General features: G+C 42.9%; 1 protein-coding gene across 1 annotated transcript in view; it reads right to left on the reverse strand.

Annotated features, from left to right (window-relative positions):
- Window positions 1-400: 400 nt before the first annotated feature.
- The window catches only part of gpc1b (glypican 1b), a 64,480-nt gene continuing 48,266 nt past the window's right edge, over window positions 401-16,614 (reverse strand). The window contains exons 4-11 of the mRNA XM_076744776.1: window positions 15,492-15,719; window positions 15,190-15,353; window positions 9,183-9,348; window positions 8,871-9,001; window positions 5,806-5,934; window positions 5,337-5,470; window positions 4,472-4,647; window positions 401-3,963 (exon numbers count right to left, since the gene is read on the reverse strand). Of these exons, the coding sequence (XP_076600891.1) occupies window positions 3,758-3,963; window positions 4,472-4,647; window positions 5,337-5,470; window positions 5,806-5,934; window positions 8,871-9,001; window positions 9,183-9,348; window positions 15,190-15,353; window positions 15,492-15,719 (1,334 nt within the window). The 3' untranslated portion in view covers window positions 401-3,757. The remainder of the gene's footprint in view (window positions 3,964-4,471; window positions 4,648-5,336; window positions 5,471-5,805; window positions 5,935-8,870; window positions 9,002-9,182; window positions 9,349-15,189; window positions 15,354-15,491; window positions 15,720-16,614) is intronic.

Below are 16,614 nucleotides of genomic sequence, written 5' to 3' on the forward strand. Positions count from 1 at the left end.
CACTGTCCATTGTCTACACACAGAACAAGACAAAGCACTTAGTGTGCTCTGACCATGTGGCGGCTTTTGCTGTGTGGAAACACCAGACAGCAGCTGTCACCTCTGACATCATCACTGGAGCGAGTTGGCTCTTTTTAGGTGGCAGTGTGCCCCGGTGCGCTCTGGGAAACAACTTGGACAGATGGGAAGGAGAATTTGAAGAACAGCAGACGCTTCCCTTTCATAAGAAACCTAGATGCAATGGATCTACACACTGTTTGTGTGAGTTAAGTGGTTTGAGAATATAGTTTAAAACTTTCATAAAAACGACCAGATGTTAAACAAGATATATATTTTTTTCTTGTTTTTTCTGTCAAAAGCATAACCACACCCATAATTAAAGACACAGGACACAGGCATGTTGAAAATCTTACAATGTATATAATTGACACAAGATTTCAGGTACAACAGCAAATGAGACATTTGTATTTTTCAACCTCTTTCTGGCATCTATTTTCACCATAAGCACAAACTCTCCATAGATTTCTGATAACAACAAAACCAAAGTAAATAAAAACAAGAAAATTAAAAGTACTTTTTTTTCTCCTCATAAATTGGCACCTTTAAGAAATTCCTCTCGTATTCAACTCAGTGTAGACTAAAGCTGTCTTCAGGTGGGATAATCAGCTTTGCATTTTTGCCACCTAATGAATGAGGGCAGGGCTGAGGCGCACAAACTGATGTGAGATCAGCGCTCAGCACAAACCTTTCTCCTGCCTCCTCTCACACACAGGGGCTTTGTGTTTACACTGTTTCACCATAGTTGAACAGGAGATGTCTTGCTGGGCCACATCTATCTGCATACACACATCCCCAATCAATAGTCGTTTCTGGAAGGTGTTGACTCGCGTATTGATCGACCATCTTGTGATGTCTTTGTGCAGACAATGCCATTTATTGGCCTCATAAAAGTGCAGGTTTTATAAAAGGGAGGGGGACTTTGAGCAACAAATTAATGAGATCTAAAGGTGAAAGAGGAGGGATGGGGAGGGGGTGGGGGTTGTGCAAATTTCAGCCGATGACATTGTGAGGCAGTCATTGAAACTGAAGTTGTGAGTTACAAGTTGTCTTTGAATTGGAATGTCACCATCACAGTTGGAGTCATTTCTCTTTCTTTACCGGGCTTAATGTGCACTTTCACATTCATATACAGATTTTTCAAGAGGGCCACAAAAAGAAGACCCATGTGGCGCTCTCGCTAATTCATCTTTATTCAAAATGTGTTCGTTTTTGTTTTTTGTTTTTTTAACCCCTCTGGAACATCTAGTATCATCATATCTCTCTTTTTAAAATCTCAAAATTGACCCCAACACTAGACAAAGTGTCAAAGGCAGTCACAGGCAGATTTCTTAACCAGGGACTAAACAGAACGACAGACGCACACACACATGGACACATACACAAACATGCATACACACAGCAAACGTAGCATTCATTGATAAAGCATGTCAAAAAAAAAAAAAAAAAAAAAATACCATCAAAACAACCCGTCAGGTAACACGTATGACAACAACCTCACCCATTTTTAACAGCAGCAATTAACCGAGAATCTAACAGATGTGCTGCTCAAACTTTGACAGAGCACCCAAACTACTTAATTGGATCTTCAGTATTATCAGCTGTCATAACATGAATTATAGTGGATTGTCCCAGTGTGCAACTGTCCATTTCCGTCCTCCACTTTAAATTTCTTTGTCATATACAATACTGGCGTGCAGTGACACCATCAATATAGGCCGGGAGTTATTACAGAAGTAGGTTGAAATTCCCATTTTTGAAAAATGAGCTACATTAATCTCCCATTGCTGTCAGTTGAATAGCACTCCGTCAAACAATGTTATCCAATACATTTCAATACATTTAATTTCTGTGCCATCCAAACAAGATTTATTAAGCCTCTATCCTCCGTCCCTCATTTGCCCTATCAATCAAAGACAAGTACACACATCCACACGCGTACATATACACACATGCAAGCATTGTCCCATCGTCCTGCACGCAGCGTTCTTTCACGAGAGCTTTGACATTTCTTTGAATTAAAATGTGGTACGCGTTTCCTTTCCATCAGGAAAAAAAGCCTTACGCTGTGTTCCCACAACATTCCCAGTAAGGTTGACACATAACGAAGCACTGTGTCATTGTCATATTGTCTTGCCATCATGTAGAAGCATGAGGAACATTTTAAAGGTCATTATAACTGATGAGCGGGGAGGGGGGCAGAGGGAGTCGGGGTGGGAAGAAAGAGGCACTGATATAGAAAAGTTGTGGAACAATGGAAGGCAGATATGGATACACTATGACAGATGATGAATGAAATTAGAGTTATAGCATACACTGATCTGGCCTTTATAAAATTTTGATACCTAAGTGGCTATTTTTATTTCCTAGAAAACAACAAAGAAGCGATCAAAAATATGTACACTGTTGTGCCTGCCATAGAAATAGTCGTACAATTCAAAGACGTGCATGGTGTGGCTTTTACTGTGACATGGATGATCGCAGCAATCAGACAAGATGTATGTATGACGCGGCGAGTTGCAATCATGGCGTTAATCACAGGAGCGCTGGGCATTTGCAGGGAGCACACAAAATTATGCATGTTATATTTTTGCTCTGCTGTGCACATAAAAAGAATACAAAAAAAAAAAAAAGCGCTACATGACAGCAGTGTTTCTGCCTCTGTGTACATTTATGTCCTGCTACACGTTTCCAGTCATGAACTGTCAATCCTTTGCAAATGGGGGCGATCTTAAACCGACACCCCCGCTCCACATACAGTGCTCTATAGTGGGAAGCTGCTGTCATCTGAGACCTGGCTCACTCTACCATGTGTTTTGCTTACACCAGACTCTCGAGTTGATCCCACACAGCCAGCGGGGTCTGGAGAGAGAGGGAGATCTGCCTCAGCAGGGGTGGGGGTGGGGGTGGGGGAATGTGGGGATGAGTGGATGGATGGAGTGGCGGATGGGTCACGTTACTCCCACATTAGACGATCATGTCAGTGTCAATGTGATCACGGTTATTATTACAGCTTACATGATGAAATGGCAAAAAGTGCTGATGCGGAGTGCTCTCATCCTCGCTGGGTGAGGCTTAATGCATTAAGAGGCCTGGTGGGTGGTGCTGTCCAGATTATCCTCCTTTTAAAGTCATCAATATTTTATTTCGTTTAAGTTTGTGGTTTGTGTACTATTTCTATAAATATCGGAGAGTGATTACACCACTCTGGGGTCTATTGTTTATTAATAAATAAATAATTCTACTGAACACAAGTGCTGTTTTTAAGTAGTGGAATATCAAATATATGTATCTGTGCGCCACTCCAAAGCCCCATTCTCCCTCTCCCCGTGGTGTCAACACCAACATACTGTTAACAATATAGTCTTACACATGTCTTAGGTACAGATATAATCTCAGAGAACCCAAACACCAGAAAAAAAACATTAGAAGATGCGAAAAGACCAGCTCTAATGGTGTCATAATATAGCAAGAAATTAAAGAGCAGAACCGAAACATTTATGAATACTCGTAATTCCATTTTGTTCTAATGCAAAACCAAAAGGAAGTCCATCCAAGTGATTTTTTTTTTTATTGTTTCCTTATACTTATTTAGTTTTGGCAAAGTAACTAACCCCGGAGCTTCTCCTTCCTCCCCTTTCAGACTCTCCCCAACCCCTGTGTCCCAAACTCAGTCCCAGTTGGTAGATTCCCCCGTCAATTATCGCCGAAGCAGCAAAACGAGAAGTGAAAGCAGGTAAATGGAGATGCAGGGGAGGTTCTGGTTGGCCGAGGCTTTCACCTTCTTGTTTTCTGGAGGGTAGGCGTAGAGTATGGGTTGGTCAGTGACGGGGACCACGAGGCGCGGGCCCCGGGAACACATATCGTCGGCGCACATGCCACTTCCTGACCCGCTGACATCATCACCTGTGGACAGAGGGTCAGGACGTGAGCTTAATGGAACAACGTACATAAAATTTACAACTGGTGTTGCCTGTGTATTCATAGAATTATCATATTAATGCCACTGCCATAAACTCATACATATTAAACACACTGTGCAGATACAGTATTTGTTCAACTACCACCAAGAAATATGAGGTTGACTACGCAGGTGCAGGTCTCAGACCCCCAGCCTGTGTTACTTCCTTATGTGGCACCAAATATGACCTCAAATATTCTGAAAGGAACTGATTCAAGCCAAACATTTATACCTTCATCTTAACTCCAAATGGCACTGCTTTTGCCATTTTTGCTAGAGTTTCTACAAACTAAGATGAAAGTGTGCTGCCTCCTCAGATAAATAGAAGCAGAGTTCTTTATTTCACTTAACCTCAAACTTTAAGGCTTTTAATGATCAGTGAGTCATCTGAGAGGAAGTTTCTTTGTGAATGTGCTTGAGAAACTTGCGAGCTGTGATGGTTTAAGTACTCACTGGTGTCCTGAAAGTCCACATCCTGGCCGTTGAGAGCATTCTTCAGGCGGTGCGTCATGATCTTCAGCTGCATTATCTGTTGGCGTATTGTCATGTCTGGCTTGGTGATGTCAATTTCCACTTCAGGGTTGTTGATCTGACTGGCTAGGCCATCACCCATCACCTCTGGAAGGTACCTGCCACACATGAACTCTTGTTTAACATGTGATAGAATGAAATATTTGCAATCTGCACACTTGAATGTGCAACAGGTGTGTCAGAAGAAGGTGCAACTTGAAAACAGTGAGAAGAACTCCCTGTCTCCTACTGCTGAAATATTGATTTGATTGCAACATTTCAGTCCGTCCGAGATTCAACAGGTATGCGGGCTGCATCACAACATTTCCATATACAACCTACAGTGTATACACATATTGTAAGGGCTGCCTCAGCCATCCAGTCAGAGAACTGCAGGGATTGGTTTGGCTGATTAATTCAAAAGATTAGAAAGACACAGAATGACTCAATAAAATGCTACTTCAATAAATCTTAAGTAACATCCATGTAACCTCTTTTTAATGTTAGTTTCTGACTTGGTGACTCAAGCATTGAGTAAGTTCAAGGTGATCATCAGGCAAACCAATCTCTGTAGTTCTCTGATTTTAATAGTGACAGTGATTTTAATTAACCTTTTGAACAGTTTGTAAATACAGTTGAGCACAAAAAAAGAAAAGGAAAGAAATCTGTTATTAAAACAAACATGGTCCTGAGAGGACCTCAGTAGCAACTCACAGTTTCTGTTACATTGTGCATTAAACACCATCAGTTCACCAGATACCATCTCCATTTGTACTTAGATATGTTTTTATGGGTTTATATACCCTACCTGGCACGGCTCATGCCGTTCCAACACTTATCCTCGGCTCCTGTACCAGTGGCCACTCTGTCACTGCACAATATACTGGGGAGGGAAACCCAGTACGGCTGCAGCTCCCTCAGTCTCATGGTTACATCAGACACCTGCAGCAGGGTTGACAAAAGCAGATTCATGAGCTTCCACACTTTGTCCGAAATCACAGCATGATGGGAGACTCAAACAGGAGAGTAAGAAAAACTCTTCTTCCTCAATAACCAACTGCAGTGCTCAGTCATCTGACTCATTCATCCAGCCAAGCATTCAATCCCATCTAATCACCCAATAGTTGTGTGTGTAAAGGTGAAATGAACAGCAAAAGGGGTTTAATAACCCATGATGAGCAATGACTCCTGCATCATAAACCATCGGTATGAAAGGGAAGGATTAGGCCATCAGAGAGCAATAACAAGGGCACAGATTCACTCGGTTAAATACTAACCAGTTTGTCCATTCTGCTGGAGCTGGATCCCAGCTTGTCCTCCACTATAACCTTTCCTCTCTTCATGGACTCGTCGAGTCCTGTGCTGCTGGTTCCTCCCTCTCTGAGGTTGCCACATGCCTGGAACAACTGGGGCAGGAGAAAGTGAATAAAACAGACAGAAATGCAGAGAGAACATACGTGAGAAAGGGTTAACAAAAAATGAAAAGAGGAAATTGAGTCAGTTCTGTTCAGACAAAAGCTTAAATTTTACACAGCTTTCCAAACGCTGCAAAGCCCAAAACAGGTCGAAGCACTTTACCATCCAATTAACCTTCATCTGTAGCTGGTGACTAAGGCCTCAAACTTGCTATATGAAGGTTATTTTCCGATCATAAATAGTTCATACTCACGATCTTTACTGGTGCTGGTGTTAACAAGATTAAAGTCTAACACTTGAACTAGCTCTCTGAATAGAATCCTATAAACCCACAGCCATACTGCATCAGCAAAGCATTTTGCATTTATTGGACCAACTCATCTGTAAGTAAACACAGAGCATGAGCATATTAGTAAACACAAATCTCTGCCTTTGAAAACCAACAGCGACAAGTGGTCGTACTTATTTGCATGACCCCAAGAGTCAATCGCAGCGTTGCTCCAGCAGAATGGTTCAGAGCTCAGAAAGTACTACTCGTCCCTATGGGGTTTACATTTTATTAAAGGGGCTCAGGGAATACAGTGAGACTGCAGTCAATCTGTCATCCAATCTGGCCTTCTTAGAGGAGCCTCAAGCCTTTGAACCTTCACATATAACTATGAAATAATCCTGTTTTAAGATTCCAGTCGTGTCTGACAGCATAACTTGTGTTTTGTGGTTCACAGTAGATTGAATAATGGACATACAAAGTATGGCACTGACTCTGTTTGAGTAGTCGCAGATCCCTCAAGTACATTTACTTATGCATACTGCAATCACTTTTATCCATATTTGGTGAGTTCTTGTGGGAAAAAGTACATAACACGACATATGGCTTTTGATGTCAACAGATTATGTAAATAGGAGATAATCTGTCCTACACAGTGTTTACCATAATACTAGAACATAGTCACGAACTGACTTCTGTGGGATCAACACAGCTATTTCCCCCAGAGATGAAGATCAGAGGCTGAAGCTGTGTGTGATTACCATACTGAACCAGGTCAGAGGCAGTCAGCCAGGCTATGGCTCACCTCAAGCCAGCCAGGCTCTTTAACAGCAAAACCAGCACAGAGGAAGCTTTGTCTTTCCTCTCACCATCCACACTGTTTTCCACCTTTACCAAACAGCTCTGTCAGATTTCCACTGCTGCCAGAGCCTTTTAAGGATCGTATAAAACTGTTGCTCAAACGCCATTAAACAGTGAAGTAAACGCTTGGCCTGTAGGCTCTGGCATGACTCACATCCTTTTATTTTAAACCAGGTGCGTGGAGCATTGCAACATTAATTTAGTGATGGGATAGGTGTTAATTGCACAAATAAATGAATGTAGGGGAAATGGGGCAGCATAGTGAGAAAGAACACGGTGTCTGAACTGATGGATCCAGGGTATGTGCATTAGCTTGCACAGCGGCATTTCCTGAGACAGTAAGGATTATTTATTTCCTTACCGCTATTTCTTCTGCCTTACCAGGTGATATGAATATTTTAAAGCCCCTGAAACTTGGTTTCAAATTTTTCGGATTTCTCTAAAACATTAAATATTCATGACTTAAAAAAGATAATCAGCTAATCTGCTTCATCGGGGCTGTGGGGGCGTGCTTTAAACGGACTTGATTGACAGTCACCTGGTTACATAAACAAACAATCCCACAACTGCCAACTCATTTCAGTTCTCACATTACTAAATCCTGATTGGTGCATGGAAGTCAACACAATGACAACACATTTCTTTCCCCAGCTGAGACCCACCCATGTAAACCACTGAAATTCATTTAGTGAAAAAAATATATATATTGTTGTCGCTGATGCGAGAAGAAAACTAGAGAAAATAGGGTTTCACGTCCTTTTAAAGTATAATACCAACAGTTTTATAGATATATGTATGAACATTTTACTTTGACTGCATGTATCTAAGTCTAACTGAGAGGTTATTGCTACACTTTCTACAGTTTGCAGCAAACATCTGTTTGGCTTTTTAAAATATATTTTCAATATAACTGAACCTGTTTTTCTACATTGCATAATCAGTGTGCTTTAAGTAGAGTAACGTGCAGACATGGTCTCCTATAATTACCTTATTTAAAATGGCATACATACTGCACCTCATGCACCGGTGCATTAGTTTCCTCTCAGAAGACGCCTCTGTGACAGAACCAGAGCATTCTCCTCCATTAGTAAATTGCTACAGTTGTGGCACAGAGCAAACTGCTTTTATTATCAAGGGAAATAGGTGATTTGATTGGTCATGACTGAAGTAAGACCATCACACCCACTGTACATTCCCAGTGATGTCAAGGGTGTTTTGTATGTTACAGGTCCACAGGGGCAGGGCTTGTGGACAGGCAAGCCAGGCAGTTGATTGGAGGCCCCGGCCACTAGGGGGGCCCCGGCCACTTATTTACAACAACGATTATTGATAGACCCGGGCTTTCGAGGACCTCTGTTGGTCCCTGGACCTCACTTTGAGAACCACTAATCTATTTTTTCAGTATCCATCTCAAATGTCCCAGAAATTGTGCATTTATGTGTGCAAAATCCAAATTTTTGCAGTGTACACGGGTGGGGTGGGGGCCCCAGGGATGTCTTGCTTGGAGCCCCAAGAGACCCTAGCAACGCCACTGCAGGTCCACACAGCTCTCTAGTTTGGGTCTTACAACGAAAATAAAAATCACAAGTGACCTTCCCTGTGCAGAAATCAGTAAGCACAAAGCATAAATTTAATCATTACTATTGAAATATTTTTAGATATTCAGTGGTTTTCACTTGCTTGAATTGCGGTTCAGCTCATATTGTACGATGTCTTTGAATTCTGTGGAGTAAAAGCAGTTTGTGTGGTTTGGTCAGCTCTGTGCAGCTGTATGTGTGTACCAATGTGTGCTCTGACCTTGCTGTTGATGGTCTCTATATTATCCATCATGGTAAGCATGGCTTCTGATATACGATAGGGCAGAGAGAGGACCACACTGTCCACACCAGATGGGCCATCAAAGCGATCAGCCACCTGCATCATTGTTTCTACAAAGACAGGAGGTACAGTTAGCATGAAGAATGCGTGAAATGTTTCATATGTCGTACACTGGTAGAGCGATTCCGCTGCATTCACTGCACAAAGTAACATCATGTGTACGCTGAACCTTTGAGCAAACATATGGTTGAATTGGATGCATGTGTGTGTGTGTGTGTGTATGCTCCCCACCTGCCAGATGCCTCCACTCTGTGTTGAGGTCAGCCTGGTTGGCCAGACAGCCCTTCATGACGTTGCTGCAGTAGTTGGCACAAGGTCTGGCAGAGGCCATGCCGCGGCAGTGGGGACAGTAAGTCATCCTCATCATGGCCCGCATGCACTCCTGGCTCAGCTGCACCTGGAGCAGGGCACAGACAAAAATAAACATACACCACCTGGACAAAAAATTACTGTTTAGTCAAGCATGTATGATCTAATAAGTTGTTTGCGGTCATGTGACATTAAATTCAGACGGAGGGCCGGAAGTGAAAACTGCAACGGATATGATGGAAGCAGTAGTAGTATAACAACTACCTGCTCCCTCAGATGTCGTTCTACTCTAGAAAATAAATGAAAGCATACAAAAGTATGGGGGCATACAACTTTCCTGTTAGCGGCTGGGTCCACAACCTCAGCATCAAGGTGCTCCGGGATGACTGCTGTTTTGTTTTTTCAAGGATGCATAGCTTTCACTGTCCTGTGGATGAACCGAGCAGCAAACATTCAGCACCGTTCACCCTTATGAACAGCAGCTTTTGGTACTCGATCAAAGCTCCTCGTGGTTTCTTGGTTTGATCGATCTGAGCAACCGTAAATGACGCGAAACACAGGCATTTTCAGTGTGTGTTGTTGTGCTTCCTATGCAGAAAATTACTTCTGGCCCTCCATCTGCAGTTCACGCCACAAGAAGACTTATGTGACATCATGTGCAAACAACCTATAGCCTAAAGCTAAAAGTGATAGCAGCAGTTGATCCAGCTGTACATTTGACCACATTTACTGTTAAAAACCTGCAACGGCTGCTAATGTACAGTAGAATTAAACAAAAGTGTTCAGTTTTAATAAGATGTGAAGATGGAAATTTCTTGGGCCAGGCAATGACAGTCACAGAACCGTGGGAGGTCGCCTCCCATGGTGACCTTTTTTTTTAGTTTGCATCAGACTTTCATTCAGCTCAGTTTCCTTGGAAACCACTTTGGGAGAATTCGCTTTTTGTTTCACATGCGGTGAAAAGGCCCTGACATTCATACAAGTATTCTCAGTCCCTCACTCCATCCTTCCTGCCTCTTCCATTTCTCTCTCTATCCCACGAGGTTGCTCCCCCAGGAAAGGGCCTTGGTGCGTGAAAAGTGAAACTGGGTTAATACCAGTAAGCTCTGTTCACAAGAGAGTACAGCTATGCATACAAAACCTCAGGAAGTGTGTGTGTGTGTGTGTGTGTGTGTGAGAGAGAGAGAGAGAGAGAGAGGAAGAGGGAGAGAGAGGTGGAACGAGCCCAGCTACACATACAAAGCTCCTCTAAGCTGACATCTGGGCCAGCCTGATGCTTTTCCTGGAAACTGTTCTTCCAACAGCAAAGTCACAGTTAAAACCAGCTTTTAACAAATATACAGTGGAAATTGGCTCAGAGGACAACAATAGGCATCAGGTGGGAAAACAACTCACTTTGAACATTTTACAGGCCTGTCAGTAGTTCAGTAAAAATTCAAGTCTGCTCGGCATAATTGGACATAAAAACAATAATTTTCAGACTGTGGGCAGTAGAATTGTACCCTGATAACTATAATCAACATTAACAAAGGCAGCCTCTCTGTGGCACTTGTCCTTCATGGTGCTATTATTGAGTTCATCTGAGTCTTGTATGCAGTTTATAGCTCTTTTCATATTTTCTTTAGTGATCCTCTCATACTTTATACACTTTCTTTCATCAGCTCTTGTGTCAAAAGTATCGGTTGTAAAGTTTCCTTCATTGTGTTCTGTTTTTAGTCTTTTTTTTCCTTGTTTCTATTCAGTGACTATTTATGGGCACATCAACCCAATTTCCCCACAAGGATCATAAAAATTTTAATCTAATCATATTTGATCCACATAAGGCAAAAGTTATTTATTCTGACACAGTTTCAACTCTAAATTAAATTCTGAACTACATTTAAAAATGCATAATAAGCCTAAATTAGTAAATCCATCTCTGATGTAAAAAAGAGACCAACAGAATTTGGTAATTGTTGCCAGTTGCGCAAGGAGGACGGTATAAAGTGAAATAAGTGACACAGAAAAGCAATAACCACATTCCCAGGCTTAATCTCAAGTCATATGAGACATGAGTCAGATCCTCACTCCTGCCCTCCTTTTCTTCCCTCCTCCCATGCTTACCCTTCCACTCGTTAGCCAGGGATGAGTCAGATGAATGCTCTTTTGGTGAGAGAGAAGAGCGAGGGAAGGGAGCGCGCAGGGATGAGCGGAGAAAAAGACTGAAAATGAGAGAGGTAGGGGTGTGTTGAAAAGCTACGAGATTTACCGAGGGGCGTTGGCAGGGGAGTGAAAAAACCCAGGGTGATGTTAATGAAATACTTATTAAGGACAGACAGTCATTAATCTAGATTCTGTTACATCATCCATACAGTATTAATGCTGGAAATCCCAGGCCAGGCACAACAGACATTAAACAGCATGTAACTCCTCCGTGGTGCTAATTGGAGGTTGATGTTGACAACTTCCTCTGTAACCTTGGAGCTGTGCTGCATCAGGCGCTGTGAAGGAGGGGCTGTCAAATTAGCAATGGTAATAACTCATCAAACAAGGGCTAAAAACTGAGGGTTATTTTAAGTATCGATGAGTGTGTCAGAAAATGGTGAAATTACCCCGAACACAAGGGGGAGGGTCTCAGATTGTTAAGATGGAAAGAGAATTGACAAATCAATAAAATGGGGGAAAAAAGCATCAAATCTTCATCTTGATCAATTTCTTAAAGGTTTAATCATATATCAAAACTGTTATTGATGCATTTTCTGACAATCAGCTGAGCAAGTGATCGAATAACTGCTTCAGCACTCACAGAGGCGACACTGGCCTGTCAAGAGATATCAAGAGAAAGTTTTAGGTTTTAAATACTCTCTTTGATGTTTCTATGTGTGGCTGCGTTACATTCTAAGACCCATACGCTTACTTGTCCTTGCTTCACCTTCGCAGCATGCCTCCCATACCTGTCAGTGCCTTCTATATTGCCCACAGCAGTCGAGCCGGAGACTCTTCTGTCTCTCTCTCCGTCTCTCTGCCTGTCTTTCCTCTGTAATTAGTTAGGATATATGAGCGACCTCTCCCCCCTTGTGTTATAGAGCGAGCCAATCCAGACTCCGTGCCTCCAGAGTGAGCTATGTGGCGCGTGGCCTACTTCCTCCACTCCCCCACCCGAGGGAATAAAACAGTCCGGAAAAAGTTAAGGACACAGCAACTGGTGCAGCCCGGAGCGAAAGCAAGGGAGGAATTAATACTTAACCAGGAGGAAAGGCTGCATCTCACCGTTGAGATTTCTCTTCTGTCTTATAAAAAAGCATCTCTCAAATTATTCAGCTTTTCCATGCATCTCGGTCTCTCTGCTCTGCTTTTTTTTGTGCTCTCAGCCTCCTTTCAAGATACTCTTTCATCACCTTTTATTACAGGTCCTATTTTTCATAGCTAATCCAGCAAAAAAATTGCAGGGATTCATGCAATGTTTCCTCTACATTGGTAGCAAACACCGACTTTTGGAGGGCACGTGTACACACAGAGAATTTCATTTTATTCTCTCCACCTTTACACTTGAGCAGCGTATTGTCTCCCTGAGCAGCATGCGGTGAACATCTTCAGTCAGTGGGCCCTTTAAGTGGCAATACATAGCTATAAATAAGAGCGGCTGTCTCGTTAGGGCCCAATCAATCGAAGATAGAATTACAGGGGAAAGGAGGGGAAAGCTAAGATCCAAATTAGTATACCAAGCTATTTACACTAAAAGGAGACAGAGGACAGCGCAGGGCACAGCTCTGGGAAATGTCAACAGAAATGCTGGAGTACAATTTACTGGGGAAGGAGGGAGAATAAAGGATTGAGTGAGTAAGACAGGGATGAGGAAGGATGCTGGAGTTTGTCACGGTCTTTTTATCTTCCTCTCACTGTCTCATTTGTTCCCATCACAGCACAGTGCTGATTCTGTGCTGGGGACAGTGACAAGACAGTGATACAAATTCTGGATATGAAATTGAACAGTTGGTAGAAGTCTGAACTTCTTTCAGTCTGATTGTACCATGACTCAGACAGTGATCAGGCACCCCCTCTCCTCCCACAGTGCAGTGGAGCTAGTTTGGAAATTCCCTTTCACAGAGATTGACCAAGTGTGTCTGTAGCGACTGTCCTCGCAATACAATGTGCCCTTGCCATCCCTCTTAAGTCTTGTGATGAGTGTGTGTAAATAGGGCAGAAGGCAATCCATGACCTCATTCAGAGTGGCAGCGGCTCCAGTGCCCTGCCATTCGCGCTGGGATGACATTTTGTAATTTTGTAAAAGCTGTGCTAATTATTTACCCATTTTCCCCAGGCCAGCTTTGTTTAATGAACATATCTCTCACTGTCCTTCAGAGCTGGCTAAATGGCATCAGATGGGACATGCACATTAAGAAGTAGCCACATGGGGGAAATGCGCATCACCATTGGAGGGGAATGATGGAATGATGAGGTGCGGGTGTCTTTCTGTACCCTTATGCACTAAGAGTGATGCTTATCAGTTTATCATCTCACTGGTGGAGCTCTGCAGGGGTCGTAAGCTGCTCTGGCTGGTGCAGGGATACTCTCATATGACATAAATCACGAACAGAAATTTCAACATAGCATGCTAATTCTGATCCTTACTCTCCTGTTCGCTTGCTTGAGTCTGAGCTAAACAGTAACTGTCATGTCTCTAGCTCTGTTAGACTAGTTGCACGATTCCCTCAGCTCCAGTTTCAGTTGTCACTGTCTGTGTCTTGTTATTCACTAGCTGCCTGCTACGCTAGACTAGCTGTGCTCATGATTATTCTTGATTTTACTCCCCTGTGGCTGGGGATGTGTTGGCTTTGCTGCATGCAGGTGCTTAATTGAGACATCCTCGGGTCCCATTGTGTAGGTGTGAGATGTTACACCTAGTTTCTGGGGCAAAGAGAGGCAGAGAGAGAGAGATAGGCTGGGCCAGGCTGTCTAACTCTGATGCTAGCAAGCAGTATGTGCTGCTTACAGTGCTTGCCAGAACACATAAATCAGACTGAAAGGGAAAAGGATCATATAGATTCCTTCTTTGACATGCACCCAAATGTGTGGCCTTGCAGTCACGTAGCAGGAACGCAACCTATTTTGTCATGCTACTGGACTTTTTATTTGCTCTCGCTCTTCGTCTTTTCATGTTTACATATAGCCTGACCTTGTAATTTTTCATCGCAGGAAAGAATCATAATATTCATCTCTGGAACAGCATCTGTTTTCTTAAAGGATGCGTGTATTTCTCATGGGGCAATGGCTCTCCACACTCCTTCAACAGTATCTGACGGGAGATATTTTTCACTGGTGCGTCAATATTGGCCACCTCCCTCTCAGGAGCTGAAATGATTTCCTAGTCTTGCTCTGATCTTAACCTTACTCTTGTCTTATACACAGAGGGGACCATTTCTCTTGGGAGATATTAACCCTCCCGGCGGCCTCGGGAGACATTTTTCAGCATGGAGTTGACATTAACTGTTGTTGCAGGGGCTGATTGTCTGAGCCGCAGGCCATACTTTATGGAGCCTCTCGTTTCCACCAACATTGATCTGCCACTGCTTTATACTATGTGCACGGACTGGTAAAAACAAGCCTGTGTGTGTATGTGTGTATTTAGGTGTTCACATCAAGGAGGAGGAATAGTGATCACTAAGGAGAGATGAATACAGACCCCTTAACACAGGAATACCAATGAGCGTGTAGGGGGAGCAGAGAATATTAGCTTTGTGGCAGATTAGACACCAGTAAAAAGATATGTGAGGCAGTGAGTCGCTTCCATCAAAAATAATAAAACCAACCAGTATGGGAAGTAGGGAAACAGGACTATAATTTTAAGGGAAAGAGACTTCAGAGTTATTGGATGGAGGGGATGCCATGCAAAATAAGAAGAGAGGAAACAAGAGAGAGCACAAGCACTTGGTGGAAAGAGAGGTTTTACCTGGGACACCTTGCGCACCACCTCTCCACTGACCACCAGCCCCTGAACAAAGGAACGCGCTGCCACAAACGTGCGCGTGACCATCATCTTCATCGTACGGGGTGTCTCTCCGAAGGGCCGGAGTGTGTCTATCTGCTTAGACACACACTCCAGGTAGTCTTCACCTGCAATCAGCATACATAATCATTGAAATTTCTTTGTATATACTGAGTATCACTACTGTGAAGGAAGTTCTCAAGTACTAAACCTGAGTTCATAATGCACCGTTAACTCATGAAGCTTTTGAAAAAAGTTGGATGTACCTATGAAATATTGTTTGTTCGTCTGGTAGAAGAGTTTCTCCAGCAGCCTGGCCCAGAATTCATTGAGCACCTCTTCCAGATTGACATTGGAGCCTCGGTAGTAGTGCCTCAAATCCGTGTACAGGTCAGAGAAGACCTGGGAATTCTGGGAGTAGAGGGAGCCCCAAGTTTGAGTGAAAGTCTCCTGTAGACTAATCGCAGAGCGGTTCAGCAACTCCAGGAAGTAACCTGAAAACAAAAAAGTTGATGGTTCAAAAACAGCAGCAGGAAGTGACTCATATTTCTTTTCCGCTCTATCACAACATTATCATCCTCACCCACTGTACATGTAGTGTGTGCTGCTCAATGTGCATATAAACGCGGGAAAATTCATTATTTTTACAATTCCAAATTCTTATTCTTAAGTGTTTGTGCTGCATACTAACACTGCCTCATACTGTCGGTGAACTAAAGTTGAAGTACTGTATATGAGAGTGTCCCTCTAGGGGATGTCAGAGAACTGACAGTGCTTCAGGGTGAGATATATGCTCCAAGTGAAGATTTATAGATATAGGGTGCAGGCAGAGGCAGGCAGTCAGGCAGACAGACAGGTAAAGAGGCTGTCAGTTTTGGAGAAAAAAAATAGGAGAATGTTGAAGTCTTATTGGGACAAGCACAAACAAAAAAAAAAGCAAGTGGAAACAGGAGAAGCGTACCGCAAATCTAAAGCCTACAGTCATGTTGTAACGCTCCATCCACCCCATTTACATGCAAGTAGGAAACAGGATATTCAACACTCATTTATATAATAACTGCAGCCTCAATAATCGACTCAAGGACTACAAAATTGGAACATTTTAGCTCGAGAAGTGTTATTTACTGCAAGGTATTGGATTGCATTCGATTGGACTGGTGTAGCTAAAACTCACTGTGCTGTTGTTTGTGGGTCGCAGGTGAGTTTTGATCGTGGCGCATACATTCACATGTGAAGTTTGTTTTTGTGAATTCCAGCTTTTCTGTGGCCAAAGGCGAAAAGATTTTTACATCCATTTTGTGTGTACACAGCGTTTATAAATGAGGCCCCTGTTCTGCCGGCAGAAAATCCAGCAACAAGAACAACAACACGCCTGGGTCATCAATCCAT

The sequence above is a fragment of the Chaetodon auriga genome, chromosome 12 (assembly GCF_051107435.1).
Source record: "Chaetodon auriga isolate fChaAug3 chromosome 12, fChaAug3.hap1, whole genome shotgun sequence".
Classification (NCBI taxonomy): domain Eukaryota; kingdom Metazoa; phylum Chordata; class Actinopteri; order Chaetodontiformes; family Chaetodontidae; genus Chaetodon; species Chaetodon auriga.